General features: G+C 41.4%; 1 protein-coding gene across 4 annotated transcripts in view; it reads right to left on the minus strand.

The window, feature by feature from the left end:
* Window positions 1–2695: 2695 nt before the first annotated feature.
* Window positions 2696–14795, minus strand: part of ets1 (v-ets avian erythroblastosis virus E26 oncogene homolog 1) — a 38442-nt gene continuing 26342 nt past the window's right edge. For 3 of the 4 annotated variants that reach the window (XM_033631728.2, XM_033631729.2, XM_033631733.2), the window contains 6 exons: window positions 14029–14229; window positions 13689–13766; window positions 13022–13267; window positions 11416–11676; window positions 6363–6481; window positions 2696–6046 (listed from right to left, as the gene is read on the minus strand). In XM_033631728.2, coding sequence (XP_033487619.1) covers window positions 5831–6046; window positions 6363–6481; window positions 11416–11676; window positions 13022–13267; window positions 13689–13766; window positions 14029–14229 — 1121 coding nt within the window. In that variant the 3' untranslated portion in view covers window positions 2696–5830. The remainder of the gene's footprint in view (window positions 6047–6362; window positions 6482–11415; window positions 11677–13021; window positions 13268–13688; window positions 13767–14028; window positions 14230–14795) is intronic. The other variant, XM_033631731.2, reaches the window with a different exon arrangement.

Consider the following 14795-nt stretch of genomic DNA (forward strand, 5'->3'; position numbering starts at 1 on the left):
AAAATAACTTGACTTTTAGTTTTACAATGCACACAAACAGCGATCTCCCATGTGAAAGTCCAGAATTTCCACCTCCATGCCAATCCGCCAGCAGCTGTTTGAAGTGTCCGAAAAGCAGCAGTGCATGTCATTGAGCTAAAGAATGTGCTGCTGGTATGCGCTGAGGACCACTGACCAAGCATTGGTATTTGACGAGTACGTAGTGAGACCTGGATGTCCATTGCCATCTGAAAGAAGTGATTACTGGAGTAGACCCTTTGTTTCTTTTGGCTTCCTCAAACCCAGTAGTACAGTCGTTACAGAGTTGCATACAAGGCTCTTCTTCTGTGGAAACATCATCATCCAGTTTTGGTCCAGGAGGCAGACAAGGTGTCTATGTTTAAGAATAAGGCTTAAGACTTTCCTCTTTGATAAAGCTTATAGTTAGGGCTGGCTCAGGCTTGCCTTGGACCAGCCCCTAGTTGGGCTGATATGCGTAGTCTGCAGGGGGACTTTGCAGCTGTGAGGGTCCAAGGACGGAGAGTGTTGCATGTTGGAAAGCCCTCTGAGGCAAATTGTGATTTGTAATACTGGGTTATATTAATGAAATTAAATTGAATTGATAACTCTTAAACTATGAAATGCTAACCATTCTCTTTTTTTTTGTGATGATACGTTATATTGAACTATATAGTTTTGAGAGCTGCTATAGTTTAGAGTGGCACTACACAAGTAAGTGTGAAAAAGAAAGAGCTAAAAAGCATATGCAGTACATAGTATATACCCTGCATGTGCTGTTAATGTGATAATGGGTTCTGCTTAAAATGAGTCAGACCCAACAGACATATAAAGACAAATGCTCATCATCTGTATGCACAAAACCCTGTACTAGGAAACACACATCCTTCAGTGCAACAGACTGATAAGCTGGATCCAGGAGGCAGCTATGATGACTTATTAATTTCACCTAATAAATTCACTCTAGAGGTTCAAGTTTGTATTGCAATGCAGCCAGTATTTCCAAAATTCATGGCTGCACCAGTGGATCATTTAGTTTCCCGCCTCGTCTTTCTCAGTCATGTTAAGACTACATGCAGGAGACAGATGTAGCTTGGTAAGACCCTTTAGATAAATATTTAGGTTTGAAATCTGACAAACGGGCCACATTCCAGTGTCAAGAGAGCTGTAAGCTGTTGACGACAGGAGGTGATACTTTTTGTCAGGGAGAGGCAGAAATCATCCAACATCTTTCTTGCGACTGCCAGGTGTGACATGTTCTCGCTTTCTGCACAGACTTCCTCTTCTTTTTATGTCTCTCTCTACTGTCTTTCACTTTTAAGCACTGCTTTAAATCAGTGGAGGCTTTCTTTGAAGGAGGCACATAGGTAGAAAAAATAGGGGGGGTGTCTGCTCGAGCCAGCTTTGTGTCTGGGTTTGGATGAGGAATAAGCAGGTATGAGTGGTATCATAATGGTTTCGATCTTGCTCCAGGTCTGTTGGAACGTGCACTGGCCTGGCAGGTATTTAAAAAACCTGCCCAGCGAGCATGTCTGGTCTGGATCATCAGTTCCAGTCAGAGCGAGGGAGGTGGAACAGGAGAAGAACCACCTGGGTAACCTCAGCCTGCCCTCTGCCAAGAACACCACCAACAGGTCCAACATGAGAATATCGGTTTCAGAGGGCGGTCCTATCATGTGTGCTTTGGGGTTACATGTGAAGTATGCAAAATCAGTCATGTATGTACTTTCTGTTTCATGTTTTTTTTTTACAGTATGTCTTATTTGATCAGCATCACTGTCATTTCTACGTTGCTTTGTACGTTACAAACATTTGTCATTTATGTAAAGCAGTCCCAAACTAAATGTGCATTTTTAAAACTGCATCTACATTTAAAATTTGTTGTACATTGTGTTTAGTTTCTACATTCAGACTTTCTATAACTGAAAAACAGCCTACTGGACGTGTCTTTTGGCCTTATTGCTCGACTACTGCAGTGGGGCCAAACAGCTGTGCTGTTTGGGGCAACAGGCCATGGCCCTGTATGTTTTCTATCTACAGTGGAATTTATATGAGCCCGGGGTTACAAGCACATGAATGGGCCCCAGTGTGCTGGTTCTGTTTTGACGTCACCTCATCAGTGCGCATGGGACACACTTGTTAAAACTGGGACACTCCACCGTCCGCATGTATTTCAAAGGGAACTAGGCCTCCTTTGAAGGACCAGAGTGTGGTGGTTTGAACAATAGACAGATTTGTTTGACTAAGTTGTGCCACTTTTAGTGTGGAACTATTGCAGAGCAGAGCGACTGTTCACTTAGACTGCCTGTATCTGTATCTATGTATGTGTCTATTTATAAAACCAGTCAGCGACAAAGTTCTGTTCAGAGTTGCTCCGCGAATTACTTGTGCTGTAGATGACTTTTGATGGTGAACAATATTAAAGAGCCACTGCTTGATGAGTCAACATCACATCATAGACCACAAGATTTCCTGCAGAATAATCATTAAGCAAGAAAATGTTGCCATACAAAACTGTAACATTTACTACAACAGTGATAATATTCATAATGCTTAAATAGTGTAGCAAAATTGTTAAGTATAATAAGAGTAAAGTATATACTGTTATGGCACTGATAAATGTCAGTGTTATATAGTATGACATAATGACAATGTGAATTCATGGCTTGAAACAGTAACACCACACACAAGTATGAAATCTTTGTTCACATATATTTTATAACATTTTGAAGTACATTAAGTACATTTTAGAAATAGAAGCTACAGTTTATAAAACCTTTCCAGCAGAAATCATTGATGGGCCAGCATCAGCCTTTTTTCTCTAGCAGACAGGTCTATTTTCTATATAAAAAAAACAAAAAAGAATAAAAAAACAAAAACAGAAACAAATCGCTACATTATTTTGTCCTGCGCTACCTTTAAATTCCCATGAAAGCACCAGCTGTCTGCATTTCTTGTCTTTTATAAAATATAAATTATTGAAAAATATTCAAATGTTTGTGAACTAAATACAATAAAAATGATCTCATAACAAAAATACGGAGACACTATAAAATATACAAAAAAACAACATCCAAAACAAAAATAATAATAAAAAAAAAAGGTTTTCCTTCTGAATCCATTCTGAGATATGCATATGCCACAAACTACTGGTGTGTGTATACACTTGCCCGACTAAGATTCATTAATACATAAGACCTGCAGTAGATTGTAATCTGTGACACTTAACAACAGTATATTTTCCTGACAAAATAATTTTCAAAACACTAACATTTTAGGTAACAATGTTTTCTTTGAGCACGATAACCTTATAAAGCCAACCGTACAGATATTATGATCTTGTGGGGTGAAATAAAATGATAAAAAATAACTTTTCCGAGGGCACTGACAGTCATTACAGTCATTTTTAAAAAAAACACTGTAAAGCTCTCTAACATAAAACACTGACATCAGAAAAAGAACCTGAACGAAACAAAACAAAAAAACAGTGTTTTGAAACCTGGACAACAACATGCAGGAAAGAAAAAAAAGTACAGTGCAGCTTATTACTAATTAATTTGTTGAATACTTTGTGTCAGATGACGATAACGGGTAAGGGTTGGTGAGTCAGTGCTTGATGATTGTGGCCAAGCTTGTTACCGATTGAACATTATGAACATATCCAGCATCTCTTTTCTTTTCTGCACTCAGGGGGGAAACCCAGATCAGTGAAGGCATTTCTCTTTCTTCTAAAGCTGTGTGCTTTTCAACATATTAACAAAAGATAAAAGAAAGTCAACACTTTCCAAGAATGTGAGAGAAGTCTGGTCCCTGTCTTCCGACATTGTGGATGATACCCGAAGCACCGTGGCCAAAGACCTCACATGGGTTTTGGTTATTATTCCTGCTTTGTCTCTTGCTTATTTGTGTAATCTGGGTCTCAATAAAGCATTATGAAATACAATCTGTACAAATAGACATCTCAAAAGCTATTTTCATCCATATGGGTAACATTCAGCCACTGTAAACAATAACATTGTATTCTAAGATGATATTCCACTTTGGCATTTCCCATAAGGCCAGTGCACAGCCACTGTTCCCACTGTTAGACGGAAACTGCTGCCAATTTGCTCAAATGTAACAGTGAATCTTTATGCATGTGTTCTGAGCACACTGCACAAGTGTGGGTGGAATCATACATGAGTTACTCACTATGACCTGAGCATTGTTTTGATCATAGATAAGTAACTCACAAACCTACAAAATTAAATACAAATGTCTGCCACTGGTCCAAAATGCCTCTATTTGCAATGAGGTTTCAGCTGCACTCATGCATCCAACCACGCTGGCAGTGGAAAATGAAGTACAAAACCCATGTAATGCAAACCTCCGAGCAGCGCCAACTTGCATCGTTTCTGTCCGTCTCTCTGTCGGACCTCACAAGTGATCATCACCTGCAGTCTCCGGAGATTCCTCTCAGTCACCTTCATCTATCCCACACAACCTCTGATTCTCCCTCGTCAACATTTTTCTATTGCCTGTCCCTTTTTCCTACACTGTACCTTCACACTACACTGCAGCTGCATCGTTATGGCCAAAATGTACTGCATAATAAAAGAAATTAAAAAATTTGACATTCTTAGGATTCTGTAAAATCACTCCCTCAGCTATTTCACTTATGAATTCATTGTATAGACAGACAGGAGGCTATTCAAACACTACTAAAGCAACACTCACATGGACAGTGAACCGACAAAATTATGCATCTAATCTGCACATTAAACAACTCCTCTCGCCGAGGACTCCTGAATTCCCCCACATAGATTGTCTACAGTCTTCTAATACTGGTGGTATATGCAAAAATGCATAAGTTTCAGTCACAATGTGTGTCTCTAACAAGGTGGCAAACATCAACGTAAAGGTGAAAGCGTCAGTTTCAAAAGCAACGGCTGCTTTCAGTTGTCTGTCTATCAGACACTCTTGGTATGAGTAATGTCACCAGGTCCTCAAAACCCTACAAAGCACAGGGCCAGTGTCTATAGTGTTGTCTGATAACAAATCAGCACATTTCAGTTAAAGGCTCCTACAGAACAGATAAACTTGGCATCTAACGTTTGGTTCCACTGTAATACCTTCATTGACAACATAAGAAAAATACTCTTTCCAATATATGCCTGGTAGGTTTACATTGGGTGTTCTCAACATCAATAATATAATACTGGCACAAGCATACACTCCTCAAACAACAGATCAGAAATGACATTTTTTTGGTCCAAGCTGAGAATTCTCTGTCTCTTTGCCAAAGAGAAACAGTGAGCATGTATGTAACTATGTCATTATACCTTCCTTAGTTTGGTTTTTACATTTTGGCAACCCCTTTTTTTCTTAGCAGGAACCTTCCGCCCGCTCTACCCCAGCGATGAAATGAATCAATTATTTTGCTCTTTCTCTCTCGCGTCTGTCAGACTTTCTGTCTTGGTCCTCTCATCTCCCCACTGTGCTACTTAGGCAGCAGGGAACCTGAACTCTACCCGATAGCGCTCCATCTGCCCCGAGCTGCTAAATACTACCGGTATATAATCACACACGCGCACGCTCACACACACATGCGTGCACACACATCTCAAATGCAACAGGGTATGAATACAGGCTTTTGGCTTGTGCCTTCTTTTTAAAACATGGTCTGAGAGACAGGAGCTTGAAGTTGACAAAGACCACAGTTAGTCATTAAAAACATTTTGGTCCCCCCAGAAAACGGTTTAGCGACTCTATCAAAACAGTTAAGACCACTTTATGAGCCCCAGTCCACGTGTCTCCTTAACTTTTGACTTCACTTCATGTTTCTTCTTCGCTTTCACTCATCCGTATCGGGCTTTACGTCCAACATTGCATGGAGCTCCTCGGGAGTGTACCCCAGCAGGCTTTTTAAGTCACAGACAAAGCGGTAGACGTAGCGTTTCCCCGATGTCTTGTGGATGATATTCTTGTCATAGTAGTAGCGTAGGCCACGGCTCAGCTTCTCATAGTTCATCTTGGGCTTGTTTTTCCTCTTGCCCCACCTCCGAGCAACCTAACAATGCAGGAAATAAACATGTCAATATGTGCTGTAAACAGGTAGCAAATTAGTAAGAGGTTAAAGCCAGGTCATAATCATCTACATTTTCAGAACTAAACAATTAGCACTACTTTTTTTTTTGCATTCATGAGTCATTTTGAAATGAAACACCGATGATGCAAAACCAGCAGCATCTTCCAGAAAGATTGATGGAGCCAAACAAGGCATGGAAAATGTTTTCACACAGGCAAAAGACATCTTGTTCATCTGGCTAGCTACTTAGGACCTCCCAGCATGTGCACCAGTGACCAGCAGAGTCATGACCTCTCACCTCATCTGGGTCAGAAAGCTTGAACTCCCAGCCGTCGCCTGTCCAGCTGATGAAGGACTGGCAAGACTTGTCAGTCAGCAGCTCCAGGAGAAACTGCCACAGCTGGATGGGGCCGCTGCCTGCAGAACAAAGAGGAGAGAGACAGGGGGTGTGAATTAAAAATAATAATAATAATAAAATGAAACACACTGAGAAGACACATTATTGTTGGTGCAGATTTAGTTAGTAAGTGTGAGGCTGGGGCAAAGACGGTCCAGAGTACTGTATTGCGTATATGAGTGGAAGGATAAGAGGAGGCTGAACATCCCAAATCAAAAGGAGGCATATATTGCGTCTCTATTTTGTCTAATTCTGCTATGTACGACAGTGTTAAATATTCATGCCAATTATTCACTTGTGTCTGAGGAGGGACAAAGTAAACCTTCTAATCTGGGTCAGACTGAAGTACAGCAGTGGAACCAAATGTCCTCCTAAATACAACAGTCCCATTCATCATGTATTCCCTTGTCTGGCAGTTGCCCTGTGCAGTATTTGAATCTAGAGTCTGTGTCTGTATGAGTTCCATACTGATGAAATCACTAGTTTAAAATAAGAGGGGGTGCCTTTAGACCTCAGCAACACGTCTTTGGGAGCTGAATGCAGACTGTAGACTGAGTGGTTGCTAAGACATCTGTATGTGTGTACTGCATTTTTTTTTTATGAATAAGGAGTAATATAATAACCTGTTCAAAGTGAACTTACAACAGCTTTATTACATCTCGTAGAAAAAAAAAGGAGGGAAAGCAGAACCAAAAGAAAAGGGCTGGTCTTGTCTATGAACTAGATTCACTGCAGCACACTTTGATCTTGTGGTTTTTCAGCACATACACCAACCCACCCACTTTTGAGGCTTGTATGTTGAAATCACACCTGCCTATGCAGCACACCGCCTCAGCAAAACTGAAGCTACGCTAAAGTCACCTCTCGAGTGCCTCAGAAAAACCAAATGTACCTTTATACAACACAAACAAAAGCTTTCAGGGAAATAGACGTGTGGGTTGCAGACTTTAAATGTAGCTTGTGGGCTCTCTTTACTCCCGCTAAGGATTGGAGAAGGTGCATGACAACAGCCACCAAGACTTTGGAAAATAAGTGTGCTGCTCAACACTGGGCTTCTTTCAGACAGAAAAGCTTGGGACTTGCATTCCAAGAGTCTGCTACTGTAATAGCGAGCCCACATAAGGGTGATACAGTGCCCGTTTACCAGCCCCCTGTGCTCTCACGCCAGAATGTAGGCGACCCTTTGACAAAAAAAAAAAAAAAAGTTTCCAAAAATATGTTACAAGTCTCCATGTACAATGGGCCTCATTGAAAAAGCATAGTGTGGCAAAAGGGTGGGGGCTTGCATTCACAGCAGAGTTAAGTATCTGACCCACGGGCTGCTAAATGAGTCTGGAGCATGTGCAGCTAAAGCAAGTAGGCTGGGTGGTGATTGAGGCCGCAAGTAAGGACTGATGGATGTTAATGTTAAAAAATGATGACTCAAAAGGTATTCAAACCCAACCAAAACCAGCTAATATGTCATTTTGTTACCAATATTTTACCACTTGACTAAATCTAGTGGCAATACAAATAAAGTCTGTGTAAGGACATAGGGTCTGGGGTCTAGGGGATGTTTTAAGCATCAAACACTTGACTTCCTGCACCAATTTATGGTGGATATGTCTTTATTTATGCTAAAGAAAACACAGTATGGGTATACAATTCAAACTCTGAAAACATATAATGCAGTGAGGCATTCTCCTGTAGATTCTCCTGTAGATCAGCTTTTCTCATTCAGTGGTATCCCTGCATTTATCGTGATTTACTCTTCCGTCATTTTTGTGAAGGTATAATCTCTTTAAAAGTGCATGTGGCAGCTATTGACTTATACACATTCATTTATTTAAAGGAGCTATATGTAAGAAATCTAAAGCAAATAGTCGTGAAATCCTCCTAATATGTCACAGAGACTAAGGAATAATGTTCATATAACATACTGATCTCACCGACAACAACAGTACAGCCAGAATATTCGCATTTAAAAAAAAATTTTACGGTCCGCAAATCATATTTATGTTTTGAATTTGTGTTTTGGCCTGTTGCGCCACCCACCGCCGTCTACCAGTCACGCAGTGAGTAGAGTCTCAGCATCAGTTACAGTTACGACTGAGCTACAGCAGCACGGCAAGCAGCATTAGCAGTGTCCCGGTACATAGCATTAGCAGTCTCCTCAGCTGTATCCCGGCAGCAGCGTTAGCAGCAGAGAAGCCGGACTTGCTCGAACGGTCTCGAACCGAAGATCAAGGACACGGCGACGCAGCCCGGCCACGGCAGCTGCCCATGGGCAAACAAATCAGTCTCCAGCGTGCCACTGTCCAGCAACCTCGAATCTGTAGGGGAGGGGGGGTGGACACGACTCGCGGCAGTATTTTGAATTTGAGTGCAGTAACCGTTTTGGCCACATTCTTACATACAGCACCTTTAACTTTATTCATAAACCCCTGGACTTTAACGGCTCATATGTGTTGTCAAGTTCGAAGAAAGAGAATAAAGACGATTTGGACAAAAAGAAAGCATTATTGATAGGCGCATGCACGTTTTGGGGTCATTTTAGAATCTTTATGCTAGCTTACATTACTTTTTTTTACTGGTTTTATTATTTAACCTTTTTGAAGGAATTCCTGTTTGTTTGTTAAAATTTCTGGTAGCTAGGTATTTAGGTAGCGTACACCTATGCCTCTGTGCATTTGCATTTTTGTACTTGCGAGACAGGGAGTCTGAGAGAGACAACAAAGTAAAGAGTTCATCGTTTTGTATGGCTGCCTGGTGTTACTGTAGACAGAGGTGTAAATGGCAAATTGTCACAGGAAACCGCTAAGATGACAACTGGAGCTTCACTTATCTCTCTGCAGCCTTATCAGGCCCTCTGTCAAGTGTCACCTGTCACCCCATGACTGAGACAGGAAGCCGAGCAGAGCAAGCTGTCATAAACATCAATTTGGAATCTTACAAATTTTTTTCTTTTTTTTTGGTTGTGGTTTCTCTCTCTGTCTTTTCTCGTCTCTCTCCTCTATTTCTTCTTCCACCCACACCTACACGCATGGGCCCGCACACACATGTACACTCAAAAAAAAAAAAAAAAAAAAAGCTTCCATCTTTGAAGGACTACACTCTCCTAATAACAGCTTGGACTGCAGGCTGCTTGACATTTTTTCTCTTTCAGGAAAATTGGGGTATTTTAGCCTGATTTTTTTTTTTCATCTTTCCCCTTTTCCGTCGCGAAAAAGCTCAAAGGAAGCACGTTCTCTTTAGCGAGAGTACATCACTACGCAATAGGCTGCACACACTCAACCAGGCTTTCACACACGAGCTCTTTGGAGTCATCTATCCTGTCGTAACATCTGATGCACATACAAGATTGAATGGAGTCCGAATGCTGGTGTGTACATTTAAAAAGGTTTCCAAAGAAGATATTTCGACATGCTTAGGTTCGCATTTTGATATCATACAGATTTTTGTCAAAGCTCATTATATAAAAGGTAGTTGCTGTCATATCAGATGATGCATCATATTTATTTTTATCTATTTATTTGTAGTTTCTTGGTTCACTTGAGTCAAACACGGCACATGGAGCAACGCAGCCTCTAATGGCTACTAGAGGGGCTTTTTGGCTCTTCGTTATTCGACTAAGTGTGCATTACGACATCTTCCAACATCATTACAAGTGAATGACTCATTGTTCTGTAAGTGGCTTTTGAACTGATAACCATATAGATGACCGTTTAACTTGTGCATACCAACTTTAGGACAGTCTGTTGAGATCTCATGTATGCACTGTTAGTGACGTTGAGAAATTTGCTTGGATTTCCCCTTTTCAAATGCTGGCAAACTCGCAGCCTTGTGACTATAATTTAAACATGGCTGAAAAAGTCCCAAACACTTTGGTGTGAGAAGCAATTCAGCTGTCCCTGCAATCCAATTTTTAAACAGCAGTGTATGTCATGAAGATCTAAACCGTCTACTGATGACTGCAAAGGTTGTGTATTTTCTTATGCAATACAAGATTTGGAAGGCATCCGAACACATCCAAGTAAACTGTTAAAAGTAGTAACAGTTGCCGTCTTTTCATGTACCCTTTTCAGACCAACAACCAGCTTTAGAAGAGGCTGCACATATCTCCACATCTTATTGAGCTTGGAGAACATACGTAAGCCGGCTCTTTGAGCGTGTACAAGTATGAAGATGCCTCATGAGATGAAGAGATTGTGTTTTTCTTTCTCTGGTGCTATGTGTAGGAGCAGGTATAATTTCTATGTTTCAGCGGCGTTGCTAGGACGACCTGGAAAAAATAGGTTGAGATGCGGGCTGCAGATAACAAGGAGGTAGATGAGAAGTGAAGACAGAACAAAAGAGTGCCAGACACACAGAGAGGAGAGACAGAAAGAGAAGAAGGTACGAGCAAAATCTATTTTGCTTCCTGTAATGTGCATGACGCGAGCTGCCAGGGTAAAAGGTGTTTTTCTTTTTTTTTTTGTTCTAAAAGCACACATCACACATCTGGGGCTTTTGCAGAGCATCAACAAGTATGTTATAGCTGCACTGAATCTTATTCCTTATGAGACTTCAAGTCTACTGATGGCATACAGACACAATATGACACCAATATGATGCTTTCACTTTACCTCTTACCATGTTTAAGCTCACTTGCATATGTATAGTTAATAATAATATGATTATATATAAGTGAATAATATACTTCTACATATTGTTACATTCTTTAAGTATTAAAATTAATGACAGATGGATTCTTTTTATGTGTACCTGTGTCACAGCCCTGGGATTGTGCATGCTTGCCAGCTTACTGGCACACCTCAGTGGAACAGAGCTTTGATTAATGTTGCTGGTTACTCTTGCTTTCCCTGCTTTGACATTTAAAAAATGTCTGCTGTGAGAGCGGTCTATAAAAAGCTCCAGCACTTTTCAACTCTGTATAAAATTATAATGTATAAACTTTGGCCTTTAGACATCTTACCTGTGTATCCTGCCAGTGCAGCCGCTGGGATGACGGGTTTATCCTTGCTGAGGTCTGAGCGCTCCCTCACATAGTCTTTGAAAGTGCCCTTGGGCTTGTGGCTATGCAAGGCAGTAGGGTAGTCTTCTGAGTCAAAGCTGTCGTACGAAGGTACCCGCTGCAGGCTGCTGAATGAGGACTGGCTGCTCCACGACTGGGTCAATCGGTCACAGCTTTCGAAACTCTCAATGCTCTCGAAGGAGTCCTGGCCGCCGAGCTTACCTGAGAGGGTAGCAGCAAGAGAAAGAGAGAAATAAAATTGTCACAAAGGAGCAAACTGTAAAATTTTATAGCATATTACATTATTAAAACTCCAAGAGAGGTTAAATTTGTATTATGTCTGACTTTCTCACTCTGCTTTTCTCTGCTTTGCTTTTGATACTTCACTGCATAAGAATGTTAATTGTTATTGCATGTTTGTAGAATCTGACAAAAGAGAAACATTTATAAAAGTGACATAAACAACACCTTAGCAGTAAATTATGTTCCTTCTCACTAAGCTATATTGTGCTGTACGGCGCCACATCTCTCTCCATTTCACACCTCATTTCCCTTTTACAACCACCATTTGGATTTGATTTTAAATGGAAGACAATCTCACAAATTGCCTTGCTATTTTTGGACTTGGGAAAGATAAGAGGAGCCTTTCAATGGCAAGTCATTATCAAATGACAGATAATGCAGCCCCTCGATTGATGCCGAAATCTTCAACTGTTGAAATTGAAGCCACATGTGGACATCAGTTGTGCTGCAAAATACTTTCCCATGTCGAGAGGGCACAACGCAACGCTCGAAAAGCTTGGTATGTGTGATGCATGAGGATTGGACCTCATACCTTGCAGGCAAATGCTTGAAGCACTGGCAGGGAGGCTTACATAGTGTACATGGCACATGCTATTCATTTATACAGCTGGGGATTTGTGAGAAGAAAATCCTAGCTTTATGGCTATAAATGTAAACCATGCTGCTAATTCCTTTGTAAACTATCACTGGGAGAGAAAACAAGCCTGCGCATTCAGAAAAGCAAACAGTTTCATGAGAAAACCCCCATGCGCGCTAGCTGAGGATGACACCTCTATCTCCTTACCCAGAAGTCGAGGAAAAGAGGCCAACAGCAACAAGAAAGAAAACAAAAACTTTCTTGAAGGTTACACCACTTGAACTGTTTTACATAAAGGACGGGCGGCGAGAAGAGAACACGTTGTGGCTTTGGTTCGTGTATCACACTGACAAAAACAATAGAGTTTTCTTTTTTTCCCAACCCAGTCTAGAGTGTATGAGGCGGGTTTGCTTAAACCACAAACCAACCAGAGGGCCTGCTTTTCTTCTCTTCTAATACATGCACGCTGATGTGGCATGACAAGATTCTGGTAGCCTCAGCACAATCACACGCACATTGACACCCACGCAAGCATTTACATGCACTCACACACGCATGTGGACACATTTATCACAACAGTCAATCCAAACAGACTGTTGATTAAAACAGAAATGCATCACATTCTTCCCTGCAACGCTCTGCTTAAACCTCAGCTATACTCCTCATATCTGGTGTGTGACCCCTCACCTCTGCTAAGGCGTCCCACACACATGTTGTCAGGGGATACCACCTCCTGCTTGACAGTGAAGTAGTCCCCTTGCAGCGGGTTGAGGGGCGTGTCCCGTAGGATGACAGAAGGGTATTCACTCTCATACTTGAGCGTCAGCAATTCCTCCGAGCTGATGGGATGAAGTGTCTGGTAAGACTCTGTGATGAAGCCGGGCTCTGAGTATTCAGAAGGAGGGACACATTGAGCATGCTCAACACCGTAGCCTGGAGACACAAAGGGAAATGAGTGTGGATAGAAAACAGAGATGGAAAGCAAGGAGCAAAGCAGAGGAGGAAGATCAATCTTAGGAGAGCGGAGTCATTATCCATCTTGTGCTGAACTGCTGCCCAAATGCTTTGTGTGAATAGCCCATAATAAAACACAGCTCTGAGTACATGAGATGAGTTTTACATTTGAGGCAAGATTATCGATTAGACATGTACCTAACTTTAGCAAAAACCTGCAGTGATTATTCCCTATGATATGCAGTCAACGCACAGAGACATCTAAATCCAAATGTTGAATTGGAAAAGATCAATTGTTCTCCTTTATTCACAACACCAAACCCCTCCTCTTTTTCCATTCAGATTTCAGGCACACATCTCATGCTATTACACAGAGTGATTGAGTGTGATGAGTACTTACTGACAAAGTAGTCTGAGGTATAACGGGATTCCTGGAAGTTGGAGGTCAGTCCATTGATGGGGTAATGCTTTGCATCCTCTTCATGAAAAATAGATAGAGAACGAGCGTCAGTGACCTCGCCATTGATTTCACGTATCGTGTAACTGCATCCAGCATTATCAAAAATTAATGACATGAGCTAAATTGCGTCTTCCTGTTTGGCTCCTGTTACTATGGCAAATACCAACAGCATTCTAAATAGGTGCGAGCAGTGATGTCACCCACATTCTCTGTGTAGGCTTCTAATACTATCTAATGATGCAAAAAGTATGATAAACAATCAACATGAATGTGGCCTCACCTTTCTGAAGCATTTCTAAATGTTCCCAAAGGATGTCACCCACAAAGTCAGGCGCTAAGTCCAGGAAGCGCTCCTTCCCCATCGCACACAAACTGGCTCCATTCATGCAGAATTTGTCAAAGTCAACATTCTTCAGACTGAACTCGTTCACTGTCCACGTTAGCCACTCAGCCACGTGGTTTTCTGTCCACTGCCTGGGATCTGAAGAGGATCACAATTGTTATATTCACTGTTTCACTGTTCACATTTATGCAATGTGTTGAATCCTCCTGTTAAAGTTACATGATGTGTATTCAGACTGAGGTGCTTATACTAAACATGCGCTATGAGCTGCCGCACATTCTGTTGTATGCTCCGTTTTCACTGTGAGAAAACTCCTATCTCTGGTTATGCCACCAACTTTCACACCGCCTCTGTGGTAAATATATCTACCCATAGCAAGTCAATCAAAAACAAACAGGGACTCAGCAGTGGATGTAAACAGCTGTGGTAATGACAAGCCCAAACCATGGTTTGCAGATATAGTGCGATTACACAGACAGATACTGTCGAGCCCTGCTGCTTCCAAACAGCATGACGAGCCTCTGGTCAGCATCCATTTAAGAAGCTAACTCATTATTTTACTGTCTGTGTCTAGATTCTCTGGATACTGCAGTCAGACAGTCTGCCTGGACTGAAATGTATGTAATGTAAGGCCACTTGTGGAATAACTGGGTGTCTCCCTGTTTTCAGTCCTTCTAAGAGATGCCTTGACTGACTGATCTAAA

Source organism: Epinephelus lanceolatus, chromosome 4, assembly GCF_041903045.1.
Source record: "Epinephelus lanceolatus isolate andai-2023 chromosome 4, ASM4190304v1, whole genome shotgun sequence".
Classification (NCBI taxonomy): domain Eukaryota; kingdom Metazoa; phylum Chordata; class Actinopteri; order Perciformes; family Serranidae; genus Epinephelus; species Epinephelus lanceolatus.